Below are 14817 nucleotides of genomic sequence, written 5' to 3'. Positions count from 1 at the left end.
CACCAACAAGACAAAGACAGTTCATTTCTTTATACAGAACCTATTATTATAATAATGTGACCGCAAGAGTCTTTTCTCATGGGTATTACAGGTACGCCCACAAACTGTGGGTGTCGCCTCTAAAATGACATGACACTCTGATTTAGCTCACTATTTTAAAGACAGTGAGGATGCAAAACGGAGTCAGACAAGAAAATGAAGGAGGTCACACAGGTTTCTCTGGGTCTCCTTCTGCTGGCCTGGACAGTGGCAGCAGCCACTCTGATCTCTCCCACCCTCACCTCCAGCTCTGATACATCTGACCTCTGCCAGCTACGGGAGCAGTTCAATCTGACTGGGATGCACCAGGATGGAGAAGTAATCATAGGGGGACTGTTTGAGATCTATTTGTTCTCTGTATTTCCAGAGCTATCTTTCAGCACTAAACCAGCACAGCCTTGGTGTCATGAGTGAGTCAATGAATGGTCAATTGGATTAAGTCTCTTAATGCTTGCATAGGTTTGGTTAGGACACAGTTTTGTTAAATTCACACTCATGCAGTGCAAGTAAAAAAACAAACAAACATAAAATGTCCTATAGGAACACTAGGTAAACAGTGAAAAGATTCATCTTCTCTCTCTGCAGTGATCTCAATACTTACTGTTGACAGTTGCATGACAGAACCACTGTCTAGGGTCTATTGTTATTATTAGTGTTATCATATTGATGTCATTGATGAATGTTTTATTGTTTTGTCTGTCCATCTACCAGGTTTTATTTACATGGTTTTAAGTGGGCACAAACAATGGCATTTGCCATAAATGAAGTGAACCGAAATCCACATCTGCTTCCCAACATCTCTCTGGGTTATAGCATTTATGACAACTGTATCAATCTCGGAGTGGCCTTCCGCGCCGCAACAGCTCTCATTAGTGGAGCACAAAAAACTCTGTCTTCATCTAGCTGCAGGAGGCTGCCTTCTGTTTTGGGAATCGTGGGAGATTCTGTGTCAACGCACTCTATCGCCATTTCTAGTGTGATGGGTCTGTTCCACATCCCAATGGTACGGGCTGAAGGAAACGAATGTATAAAAAACGTTCTGAAAAACTGCGTTGAGAAATGTCTATGATATGTAAATATTTTTGGCCTAACAGATGTCCTGGCTTGCTAGTGTTAAACATGGACATGTTGGAATGTAAGAAGCATTATTTGATCCACAAATGTGTCTATCACACTAGTTCTTTCTATTGACTACATTTCAACCACAACAGATAAGGTTACTCACAGTAATAATTAAGAAATCTTCCGACAGCAAAAAATTTCTTTGTGAAGTGTCATTACAATATATTGATCACAATGTATTAATAGTTTGTCCTTATTCTAATTATTTAATTTTAATCCTATTCTATCTTGCCATTTATTATGGAGCAGTTGTGTCCTACTGGTTAGGGCTTCGGACTTGGAACCGAAGAGTTGCTGGTTCGATTGGGAACAGCTGAAGTGCCCTTGAGCAAGGCACCTAACCCCTCACTGCTCCCTGAGCGTCGTTGTAGCAAGGCAGCTCACTGCTCTGGATTAGTGTGAATTTCACCTCACTGTGTGTTCACTGTGTGCTCTGTGTGTTCACTAATTCACGGATGGGATAAATGCAGAGACCAAATTCCTTGTATACACAAGTATACTTGGTCTAGAAACCTGATTTACTGTACATTACATTTGTTAATGAATGGTATAAATTAAGGGGATATTGCATTTAGATGGGGGTGTGAGGTAGCCTAGTATCAATTTCATCCCTTTCACGCTGCCATCCTCAATGGACTGCATGTTCAATGTTCTAGCTGCGTTGAGAAATGTTTATGTTGTATGTGTTTTTTTTTCACAAACTTGAAATGTTGCTTTTTAAAAATGAAAATTTGTAAATAAAAGTATGATAACTAATGTAATATATTAACTTACTATATATTTTTTTTCCTTTTATAGGTGAGCTACTTTGCCACCTGTTCCTGCTTAAGTGATAGAAGGCGCTACCCCTCTTTTTTCAGGACTATTCCCAGTGACGCCTTCCAAGTGAGAGCTATGATTCAGATATTACAGCACTTCAGGTGGACATGGGTGGGTCTTATCTATAGTGATGATGACTATGGCCGACATGCTGCTCAGTCTTTCCATGAAGATGTCACTGCATTTGGTGGTTGTATAGCCTTTTCAGAAGTATTGCCGAAAGACAATAATATGGTGGAGATCAGAAAGATCATGCAAGTGATTATGACATCTACGTCACGTGTGATCGTGGCCTTCTCTACTGAGCCTTACCTTCTACCACTCATGGATGAGGTAGCTCGACAGAATGTGATACGGCAGTGGATTGCCAGTGAGGCATGGTCCTTCTCTCCATTGCTCCTTACCTCACGCATGCTCCCCTTTCTCAGAGGCACTCTGGGCATTGTCATCCGGCGTGGTGAGATTGAGGGACTGAAAGAATTTCTATTGAGTGTCCGCCCCAACAATGACCATAAGAACAGTATGGTGAGGAAGTTCTGGCAGGAAATGTTCAACTGCAGGTTTGAGCCAGAAGAGGCCTTGGCCGTATCTGAGGGAAGAGTGTGTACAGGAGAGGAGGACCTGAGTAAAGCTGATTTGGCGTACAGCGATGTCTCTGACCTCAGAGTCTCCTATAATGTCTATAAAGCAGTTTATTCCCTGGCACATTCTCTCCACAACCTGATGAGCTGTGTCCCTGGGCAAGGGCCCTTTAAAGGGAATAGCTGTGCTAGTCCTCATGACATTCAACCCTGGCAGGTAGACATGTGCTTCCACATTTTTGACACAAACAAGTATAAAGTTAGGGCTGAGCACAATGCTAAGTAATGAATCATATCAGTTGATGTTTTTATTGTTTAGCATTTTAGTTTTAGATGTAACATATTCCTCTTTAAGTGAAATGTGAAAATATTAAATAGCTAATTACATAGAAAAAAAAATTAGATAAACAGAATTAATTAATAAGAAATGTAAAAATGCATGTTTCTTCATTGTCATGTTGCTAACATCAGACTTTTTTTCACAACACATACCTTGTATCCAGTATCCAACCATATCATGATTGTAATGGTTATAATATCAGGAACTGACACTAAATTAATTTATCTGCTTTTGTTTTCTTTCAATGTCTGGGCTTAAGTTACTTCACTACTTACAGGCAGTGAACTTTACCACAGGTTTTGGGGATCAGGTGTCTTTTGATAAAACTGGTGAAGCCTTGGCCATCTATGACATCTTCAACTGGCATGGGATGCCAGACGGCACAATGAAGACCAGAACAGTGGGTGTTGTTGATGAATCACAAGCCACTGGGAAAACATTCCATCTGGATGAAGGCAAACTCACCTGGAACTTTGAATTAAACAAAGTGATTTCATATAGTAATTCTGAGGTTATGAATATCTTCTGACATAATACAGAAGGAGCTATGTGTAGAATTAAGTCTTGGGTGCACCATTACTTTCGTGATGGCACTCTTCCATTGACCTGCATGTACAGTGACCCTTGGAGGTACAAAGTGGTATTATGAGAGAGCGCCATCTGAAACTAACTACTAGATCATTTTTCAATGTGTTTAACTAAGAAAGCTACACACAGCCCTTTTAAACGAGGTGATGTATTGCAAATTGTGAAATTGTGAAAGCATTACATTTAGGACTAAATTAAGTACCATACATAGACCACACTTTGTACAATTGAAGAGGGAATTCCATGCACTTTTATGTACAGCCTCCTAGGTCAGTGTGCAGTGAGCCCTGCCACCCGGGAACTAGAAAAGCCAGAAGGAAAGGACTACCTGTCTGCTGCTTTGATTGTCTCCCTTGTGCAGATGGAGAGATCAGTAACACCTCAGGTAAACTGTGAATTCAACAAAATGTGAAACCAAAAGCGCTTCCGGTGTCAATTAACTGATTTTAACAAAATACTTTGTCATTAAATTAGGGCCTTTTCATGCATGCTATGTTCCTATTGTAAAGTTTTAGTTTTTTTTTGTCATTGGTTTTGGGGCCATTTTAATAGCTTTTCCCAAAATCATTGAACAGGCAAGTACAATTATTCCTTTCATCCTCTCCTTCTTGAATGTTTCTGCTCTCTATGTTTTGTCTCATCAGATGCCATTGAATGTTTTAAGTGTCCAGTGGAATTCTGGTCAAACTTTGAGAAAGATATCTGTATCCCGAAGGAGGTTGAGTATCTCTCCTATGAAGAGGCCTTGGGCATCTCATTGACATCAGTGTCTTTGTTTGGTACATGTGCCTCTGCAGTGGTCCTTGCTATATTTGTTCACCACCGTCATACTCCTGTAGTACGAGCCAACAACTCCGAACTGAGCTTCCTGATTCTGCTTTCACTAAAACTCTGTTTCCTGTGTGCACTGTTGTTCATTGGCCAGCCCAGGCTATGGACCTGTCAGCTCCGCCATGCAGCATTTGGTATCAGTTTTGTACTCTGTGTCTCTAGCATTCTGGTCAAGACAATGGTTGTGATTGCAGTTTTTAAGGCCTCAAGACCTGAAGGAAAAGGGGCCATGAAGTGGTTTGGGGCAGCCCAGCAAAGAGCCACTGTTATCGTCCTTACATCTCTCCAAGTGGCCATCTGTGTGATCTGGCTCTCCACTGCTTCTCCTACACCTCACAAAAACACTCACTACCAGACCTCCAAGATTGTGTTTGAATGTGCAGTGGGCTCAGTGGTAGGGTTTGCTGCATTGTTGGGCTATATAGGTCTTCTGGCAGCCATCAGCTTTTTGTTAGCTTTCTTAGCAAGAAACCTCCCAGATAATTTCAACGAGGCCAAGTTCATTACCTTCAGCATGCTCATCTTCTGTGCTGTGTGGATTGCTTTTGTTCCTGCCTATATTAGTTCCCCTGGTAAATATGCAGATGTAGTTGAAATCTTTGCTATCCTGGCTTCAAGCTTTGGCCTGCTCATAGCCATATTTGCTCCAAAATGCTACATAATTCTCCTGCATCCAGAGAAGAACACAAAGAAGGCACTCATGAGTCGAGGCTCTCCTAAATAATGACTGTTAAGACCAGTGCCTTGAATTACACATGATGTTTGTCAATTTCAAAGACATTTTTCATGTAAAGAAATTTGCAGTTTGTCTCGTAACTACTGAATTACAACATTGTGAAAGTTCGTAATTACAACGACTAAAGCACATTGAATGATCTCTATGTCAGGCTTGTGCAAAATTCCGAATTTTAGAATGGATCTCCATTTAATTCACGAATTGGAATTTGAATTGAATTGGCTCCGCCCCACAGGAAGTTGAATTTGAATTGGAATGACAGGAAGTGGAATTAAATTAATGTCAATTCAAAGCAATTCCACAGTCACACAGCAGGAAGAATGTGTTGAATCTCACATGCATTTGAACTGTAAAATCAAATAGCTATTCTTACTTAAAAGGTTTAGTTAGTATAACTGAGTTTTTGCCTTTTGTTGATTATGTTGATTTTGCTTTTTGAGATTACTTGGCTAAAAGGAGTAATTTAATGTTGAGGTGGAAAAGTGAACATGATCATTTAAATCAAGTAAACTATACTTGAATTGCTAAACTGTGAAGTTAGTTAGTCAGTTAACCTTACCTGTTAGTTAACCTTAGTTTAAAAAAACCTGCAAACCGATTGTCTTGAAATTACAGACTAATCTGGAATAGGTATTCCAAGTTGTGCAAACAAATGCTTACTTTGTGTAGTACACTTACACTAATGAGAATTCATATTTAAACTAACTTGGTCATTACAAGTAAAGTATATATTGTGTTTATTAAACACAAGGTGTGCTAACTGATGTTACATTTCCTACAGTGCATTTACAGAATGCCACTGCCCTGTCCCACATATTTGTAAAAATATCACATATTAATCCTCACTGAAATTCAATCTTAAATTACAATAAAGTGACAGTGACACTAAGAGTTGTATACTATTGGTGTGTAATTTATGTGGATGCATCGCACAAGTAGATCCAAAACACTCTAATGCTGTGGGTAGAACATCAGCAACATGTTACGTTTATTTATATATTGTTTTACACTCTGAAAGAACTGCACAGAAATGGGGAAACCTTACTATGTACCACCAATATGTGGCACACACCTGGGTTTGTCCAGCGGTTCAGGGAACCCCCTAATCTTTGATGTCCACAGTGAGTCAGGACTGTTTTACCACTGCATTCAAAGGCCTGATTTCTGCAGTTCAGTGTATCCATGATGTTGTGAAGGCATTGGGGTTGATATTAATATCCTGACCAGAGAGGAGAGTGCCATTTAATGGACAGCCACTAACACCACCTTTTATAGAAGCAACATAAGTTTGCAAGGAGATCAGTCTGTTTTGGATAGTCATTGATGGGGTGATGTATTAATATAAACAGTATATATAGCCTTTAGTGTCACTGTCACTTTATTATTGTAACTTAAGATTGAATTTTAGTAAAGATTAATATATGATCCCTTTAACAATATGTAGGCCGGGCCTGTGGCATTCTGGAAATGCATTTTTGTCATATCAGTTAGCTGAATGTGACATTAGTTAGCACAACCTCAATACACCTGTTGTGTTTAATAAACATACAGTATACTTTACTTGTAATTGTAATGACCAAGTTAGTTGAAATAGCAATTATGTGTACTGTAAGTTCACTACACTAAGTGAGCGTTTGTTTGCACAACTTGACATTACAGACAAATCTGGAATGGGAATTGCAAGGACAATAAGTTTGCATGCTTTTCAAAACTAACAGGTTAAAGGAGAATTCCGGTGTGATATTGACCGAAAGTGTATTGAAACATGATACCGAGTGTGAACGTATGTCTCATAGCCCATCTCGGCTTGTCCCCTACACTCCAAAATTTGGCGCTAGTTAGCCGATGCTACCAACAGCTTTTTCAATAGTGGTGCTTCGGCATCGGGCTAGCCATGCAAATAAATCACTGTTTTACACCCATTTACGAGGCTCAATGTATCTCCACACTTCATTGGTAGACTTCCGAGGGAAGAAAATAATTCAGTGGAAATGCATGGATTCCAGTTGCTGCTACTGGAAGAAACTGGAATCCATGCATTTCCACTGAATTATTTTTGGAATCTGATCCCTTATCATACCTGTTCATTCTTACTCGTTGCTCGACTTATCGTGACTAAATTCAAGATGGCTGCAAACGCTAAACTTCGTGAAGGTACTGTCTGTATAAATCGTCTTGTAAGTAAACTACCAGTGCTTTTTCAAAGTTCTCAATGTCTCGTTTTAAATGTCAGGGCCCTCGGAAGTCTACCAATGAAGTGTGGAGATACATTGAGCCTCGTAAATGGGTGTAAAACAGTGATTTATTTGCATGGCTAGCCCGATGCCGAAGCACCACTATTGAAAAAGCTGTTGGTAGCATCGGCTAACTAGCGCCAGATTTTGGAGTGCAGGGGACAAGCCGAGATGGGCTATGAGACATACGTTCACACTCGGTATCATGTTTCAATACACTTTAGGTCAATATCACACCGGAATTCTCCTTTAATTGAATAATGCTATATCACTACCCTTTTCCCCCTCCAATTTGACCCCAGACGTGAATGTACTGTATATTCTGGCATTATAATTTGCCAGGAGTTTACTAGATCTTTGCTTCATCATTACCTTGGCTTCACTTTGCAACACTGTGCTGTGCTTACAACAGGGCTACCATAACTCTGTTGTTACATCCAGAATAAAGAACTATTCTTTCGCAAGCCAGCCTCAAGTTTTTACTTGCTCTTAACTACACTGGAATCTACTTGGTCAAAGGTGTCTCCATTTGGAATCAAGGAGACAGTTTTAATATGATTCTTCACATGTATCAATGAAGGTTTACTTCAACAACAAAGCGGAAGTCGCTCCCACTTTTGACACAGGACCTTATGACTTTGTTTTTTGCAGCTTGACAGTGCATGTTCTGTGGAGCAAGGTTCAGAGCATCTTAGAATTTGAGAAGCACTTTGCTGATTTGGCATCCATCAAGCTTGTTGTCGGCTATTTGTGTTTTCTTTTTGGTTAAATATTGATATTGCATTATTGCATTGCCTCCAAAGTAGTGCCACTAGCTCTGATGTAGAGAATGTCATTCTCACATTGCAAAATGACATTGAGATCGAATCCAGGAATTCCCCTGGCATGGTTACTTTTATAGAGCCCAAACTTTGTAGCACCTGCTGAATGACGATCCACCTGAATTGATGGATTCTCTTGCTATGTATGTTTGTCTTGATAATTGTCAAATGTTTCAGTGGCCTTACTGGGACATACCACAGCCATACAACCTCATGAACAACAACCATAATCATTCACCCTCTTTAGATTATCACCCCAGTGGGAGCAGCAGTGAACCGTACACTCATCGCTAAATGTTGGACAATTATCACAAACTGTTGGCCACATGGGAAGATTGACTGGAAAGAACTCTTTGCTCTGCAATCCTTGTTTTTCTCATGTCCTCTCAGGACTGTGTGGTCTGAACAAATACCCATGCTTCCAGTGCTCTCACACACTGAAGGGGAGGCTGGCAGTGAGTCAGGTCAGGAGAGCTTCACCCATGCCCAGCTCTTCTTCAGCCCTTTTGCTGCAGGCGTCTGCCACACTGCTGCTTCTGTGGTGGCAGTGGCCAGAGCCAGTGATGGCTGAGGTGGCAGAGAAGGAGCAGAGCTGTTTGCGTTGGAATCACCCGGAAGGAATTGACGACCGTGGCCTCTCTCAGAATGGAGACGTGGTCATTGGAGGGCTCTTTGTGGTGCATAACCAGCCACCTACTCCAGACCTAAGCTTTACCAGGCACCCTGGTCAAGAGCCCTGTTTTAGGTAAGTCTGTAAGGTGAAAAGTGCAAAGACTGATACAACTACATTTGACCAAATACAGGGTTTCCTGTAAAGATTTTCATAATGTCCTCTGCTCATCTTGATTTGTCATATACAAACTACTCTGTGTTTTGTTTTCTATTTTTATGTAATGTACATAACCGTTATGTTTTTATGTATAATCTGACCACTCTGCAATATGCGTAAATTAATGTCATGGTACACTGAATGTAAAGAATTAACTCAGTTCTTGTAATACTTGAAAAGTACTATGAAAAAGTGGGACCATTATTGTTTTTATGATTTTGAACTAATTATTTATCTTGTTTCACCGACTACTATGTCAAAGTATGTGATGATTAAGTTTCATGTTTCATCCTTTTTCATAAAATGTATGCATCAACATGATTTTTGCTCCACAGACATCAGATGAAAAGTGATGCTGTCTTGAGTATCACCCTGACCTGTCACTAAATCCCTAACTCTTTGAAATGATAATTGTAGAATAATGTGGGGTCTGTGCATCATGCCCCAATGATGTAATTTAGGACAATATCAATTTTATAACCAACAAAATGAGTATGTTCAGGACCTACAACTGTTATTTTCTGTGAATATGTACTGGATAAATGTGTTGTCTGTGAGGTGCTATAATGAATATGGAATATGGATGCTTTTTTCCTCTTCTACATATCCTGTGTAAACTTGGATATGTAGAAGATATGCTTTAAATCTGTTTGTATGTATTGGTATTTATTGATTGGTAGTCATTTGTGGTATTTGTTAGTAATTGTTACTAAACTCGGAATATTGACAAATCATGTTTGACACATATTTATGAACATGTTGAAAGGTGGACATTGCTGTGAATAGTCTTCCTGCAAATGCATTCTGTGAAATGTTTATTTTTGTAAACCCCCCTTAAAATCCTACCCTGCATTCCATCTATATGCAAATGAGGGGTAATATGAAATATATTGGGATTAGTCAGGAATATGTTGCCAAGAATTAATTATATTACAATACAATCTTAAACTTTAATTTATTCATGTTAGTTTGCAGAAAGAGCCTTTCCGTTGGGCCCATGCTTTGGTATTTGCTGTTGAGGAGATAAACAGGAACCCCTACCTCCTCCCAGGGGTGCGGCTGGGCTATCAAATCTTAGACAGCTGTACTCGTTACCCCTGGTCAGTACGAGCAGCAATGTCTTTGATCAGCGGAGGGAATCATTCATGTAAGTCTACTGGACCTGTGCGTGTTATTATAGGGGATGCATCTTCTACTCAAACTATCATGCTGTCCAGAATCCTCAGCCCTCTGCAGGTGCCACTGGTGAGTTTCCAGTTGAAGCACAATCACGTTTCTATACATTGAAGATTGCTGTATCATGGTAGAATAACAATTGGTGGAAATATAAACAGTAATTGATCAAATTACATGGTAGAATTACAAACTAACTGTTCTGGAAGTTCATCTGTGGAGCTGTGACAAGCTAAGGGTTACATATGGTTATTAAACTGAATGTCAAGAATATTTCCACATAAATGTTTGCATAAAGACTGTTGACTGGTACAGTCTATTGGAACAGCCTTACCAAGGTGTAACTGAAGCTCTGTTTCTCCAGATCAGCTATCAAGCCAGCTGTGCCTGTCTGAGTAATAGACGAGAGTTCCCCAACGTTTTCCGCACAATTCCCAGTGATGTTTATCAGGCTCGCACCATGGCCTACCTTGCTGAGCATTATGGGTGGACTTGGGTGGGAGCTGTGGTTGTGAATAACGACTATGGACTACTGGCAGTGCAAGCCTTCCGAGAGAGGGCACAGGGCACTGGGACATGCCTGGCTTTTTTGAGACGTTAAACCGGAGACCTTGGCCCAGGGCGTGGATCGGGCAGCAACTACTGTGCAGATGTCTTCAGCACGGGTGGTGCTGGTGTTTGCCTGGTACACAGATGTGGAGGCGCTGCTGCTGGAGCTTGCCCGCAGGAACGTGACCGGTAGACAGTTCCTGGCCAGTGAGGCCTGGAGCACCAGCTCATACCTACTCAATAACCCTGCCCTGAGAACTATTGGGAATGGAGTCCTGGGAGTGGCCATTAGGAGTGCACCCATCCCAGGACTAGAGGCACACTTGCATGTAAGCTTCATCCCTCCCAACACCCTGGAGACGCCCTTCTGAGAGACCTTTGGAGGGAGGAGTTTGGTTGTGACCCTGACAGTGAGTCTGGTCCTGACTCCTTACCACCCTGTAGTGGGACAGAGAGTCTGGAAGGGTGCAAAGCACCTTCACAGATACAACTTATCTTCGGGTGACTTATAATGTATATCTGGCTGTGTATGCTGCTGCACATGCCTTCCACTCTCTACTGTCGTGCAGTCCAATACACACAGAGATGAACACTAGCCAGCAGTGCTCCAACGACTACAATATCAGTGCGGCTGAGGTGAATATTGATTCTCTCTGAAAGTGACACCCTATGATATTATTCATGTAGTTATCAAAGCTAGAGCTATATGTAAAACAATATTTTTTACAGTTATTGTTGGAGGTGTGGACAGGCCTTTACAGTCAGCATGTGCTTTTTTAAGGTTTTGCAACACCTCAGTCAAGTGAATTTCACCACTCAGCTCGGGGAGAATTTTGTCTTCCATGGTGGGGACATCCCAGCTGTCTATGACCTTGTGAACTGGCAGGAGGCCCCCAACGGAGTGCTGAAGTACATCACAGTTGGACGTGTGGAGGGATCCAAGCTGCATCTGGAAGAGTCAGCCATCTGGTGGGCAACTGGATCCCAAGTAATAACATTTTAAGCTATGCCTTACTTTATACTGTTATGCATAATAAACTCATTTATATAACTACATTTCAGTCATTTCATACTCTACTGTTTTGACAAGGTGCCAGTATCTGTATGCAGCGAGTCCTGTCCTTCAGGAACTCGAAAAGCGAGACGGAAGGGAGAGCCAATCTGCTGCTTTGACTGCCTTCCCTGTGCAGACGGAGAGATCAGCAACACAACTGGTGACTTTTGTACCTGTTGAGTGTTGACACACCGTAGAGTAATATGCCTATAATGTTGTCAATAGAAACACTGAAACACTTCCACCTGCTTGTTTATTGGATTTGTTGGATTGAAAGTAAGATGAATAATTAGATTTGTGCAGTGATATAAGCAGTTCAAGGATGACAGAGCTTTTTTTGCCAAACAGATATAAATAATTTGTAGTGTGATGACTGGCATGATTATTTGGAATTGTCAATATATTACCATGAAAAAGTAACGCATTGTCTTGTTTGCATCCTTAAGATTCTCTGACTTGTGATCGATGCCCTCTGGAGTTCTGGTCCAACGATCAGAAGAACATGTGTGTTCCTCTCACTGTGGAGTTTCTCTCTTTCACTGACGCCATGGGCATCACTCTCACAACTGTTGCTGTGTCAGGTGCTGTGATGACAGCAGCTGTAGCTGTTGTGTTTCTGTACAACAGACACACACCCATTGTGAAGGCCAACAACTCTGAGCTCAGCTTCATGCTCCTGATGTCACTCAAGCTGTGCTTCCTGTGTTCTTTGTTGTTCATGGGTCAGCCAACAGAGTGGTCATGTCGCATTCAACAAGCAGCTTTTGGGATCAGTTTTGTCTTGTGCATCTCCTGCATCTTGGTAAAGACTATAGTGGTCCTGGCTGTCTTTCGGTCAGCAAGACCTGGGTCTGATTCTGTGATGAAATGGTTTGGACCAGGTCAACAAAGAGGCAGTGTTTTTCTCTTTACCTGTGTGCAAGTGGTTATATGTGCTGCATGGCTATCTTTGAAACCTCCTCAGCCTCACCGTAATATTGGGCTAAAGGGATCAAAGATCATTCTAGAATGTACTCTGGGATCGGTGGAAGGCTTTGCGACATTACTTGGCTACATTGGTCTGCTGGCTGCCATTTGCTTCTTGTTGGCGTTTTTTGCTAGGAGGCTTCCAGATAATTTTAATGAGGCCAAGTTCATCACCTTCAGCATGCTCATTTTTTGTGCTGTGTGGGTGGCATTTGTCCCAGCCTATGTGAGCTCACCAGGAAAGTATGCCATCGCCGTGGAGATCTTTGCTATTTTATCATCTAGTTATGGCCTCCTTCTTTGCATATTTGCTCCAAAATGTTTCATTATATTAATAAAACCCCAAAAAAACACCAAGAAATTTCTTATGGGAAAAAAATGAAAACAAAATGAATACATTGTTTGATAGAGGAAATTTTCATCAAGAATGTTGATGTAAATCCCATTCATGCACAAAAGAATGCACTTTTAATGGATAACTCAATGCTCCATGATTCAATAGCCCCAGTAATACATATGTCCTATGTAAAAACATGTAATGTGCTTACTTTATTATTTTAGCCACCTGATATTACTTCATCTTATTATTAAAGAAATGACTTATTATAAAATTGACCAAACGTGAAGTTATTTAAGAAATTGCCAGGAAACAAGTTGAAATGGTAACAATTTTGTTTGCAAGTATTGACATTGTCATGAGCTCTCTCTCTGCCTGGTAACACGCGCTGATTGAAGTCTGATGACCTCCACCTGTTCCTGCTCTGCTCTGCCTCACCCTCGTTTACCTGCCAGCTGCACTGCATTCACCACTCATCATGCCCTGTATATAAAGCCTTGCTTTTCAGTCCACACTTGTCAGGTCGTCTGCAACCAGCACCAGTTACCTGCCTGTTTTGGAAAACACCTCTGACTCTTTGCCTGTGATCCCGGACCCATTTCGACTACTTCTGTGTTCTCCAGCCCGGTAATCTTGACCTGCCTTCCGTCCCTCTTTCTACTAATACCGCCTAGTCCTTGACTGTACTGCTGCTTCGTTTCAATTGCTGTTGTGTGTGTGTTTCCCCCAGGACTTCCCGGATCATCCAGCTCCTGCCATCGCTGTTCGGCTACTGGGGGAACACACACACACGCAGACTCTTGGAACTCCTGTACCCCGGAACCCTGAAACCCCTTAACCCCCAACCCTTAAATAAACTTTTGAACGTGACGCTTTTGTGGTCCTCGTCCTGTTTGGTGTCTGACAGTACGATCTGATCAAACATGGACCCAGCGCACGGTCGAACCAGCATGGAAACCAACGAACCAGAACCACCCACCGCCATGCAACGCCTGGAAGAGACAGAGAGAGAGGTAAACCGCAACACTGCTAACATTGCCTCCCTACTTCAAGCCGGCTACCAACAGCGTCAGCAGTTCCAGCAGCAACAGCAACAACTTGCAATGATCATTCAACTTCTCACCAACCTTTCTCCTCTGCCTGCTCCCACCGGCCCAGCCCCAGCCAGCCTGCTCACCGCCCAGCACCCGAAGTCTCCTGCCCAGTCCACTGCTGTGTCGGGCTGCCAGAGCCCCAGAACCCAGGATCGGCAATCCAGAGCGGTTCAGCGGCGACCCAACCCAGGTGCGGGCGTTCCTGACGAGCTGCCGCGGTCCAGTTTACCCTGCAACCCAGGACTTTTGCCACTGAAGGGGCGAGGGTCGGTTACGTGATCACTCACCTGACGGGCCGAGCTCGACTCTGGGGAACGGCGGAGTTCGAGCGCCAGACCCCAGCATGTGCAACCTTCAACCTATTCGCAGAGGAGATGCTCAAGGTATTCGATTTGGAATCCACAACAGCCGAGGCATCTCGACCCTGATGAGTATTCGCCAAGGCAGAAGGACTGTTGCGGATTACTCCATTGACTTTCGAACTGTGGCAAGTCGGAGCTCCTGGAACATGGAAGCATTGGTGGATGCCTTCCTCCACAGCCTGGCGGACTACATAAAGGACGAGCTGGTTTCCCATGATCAACCCCCCACTCTTGATGAAGCCATTGCTCTGGCTGTCCGTGATCGACCGCAGGATCCAGGCCCGCCGCCGTGAGAGAGGGGCCAGAGTCCATCCACCAGCACACGGAGTGTCCCAACTGCCC

The 14817-nt window shown here is 42.3% G+C and overlaps 1 protein-coding gene and 1 pseudogene across 1 annotated transcript; both read left to right on the top strand.

Moving 5' to 3' along the window:
* Positions 1 to 324: 324 nt before the first annotated feature.
* On the top strand, positions 325 to 5044 carry LOC125308261 (extracellular calcium-sensing receptor-like). Its single transcript, XM_048264639.1, has 6 exons — positions 325 to 449; positions 751 to 1042; positions 1960 to 2778; positions 3161 to 3388; positions 3751 to 3874; positions 4134 to 5044. The coding sequence occupies exons 1-6, from the start codon at positions 340 to 342 to the stop codon at positions 5042 to 5044; spliced, it is 2484 nt and encodes an 827-aa protein (XP_048120596.1). The 5' UTR covers positions 325 to 339.
* Positions 5045 to 8217: 3173 nt separating this feature from the next.
* LOC125308580 lies at positions 8218 to 13237 on the top strand (annotated as a pseudogene).
* Positions 13238 to 14817: the final 1580 nt, after the last annotated feature.

The sequence above is a fragment of the Alosa alosa genome, chromosome 15 (assembly GCF_017589495.1).
Source record: "Alosa alosa isolate M-15738 ecotype Scorff River chromosome 15, AALO_Geno_1.1, whole genome shotgun sequence".
NCBI classification, from domain to species: Eukaryota; Metazoa; Chordata; class Actinopteri; order Clupeiformes; family Clupeidae; genus Alosa; species Alosa alosa.
The sequence above is the reverse complement of the archived record's forward strand: the minus strand, read 5'-3'. Positions and strand labels throughout refer to the sequence as shown.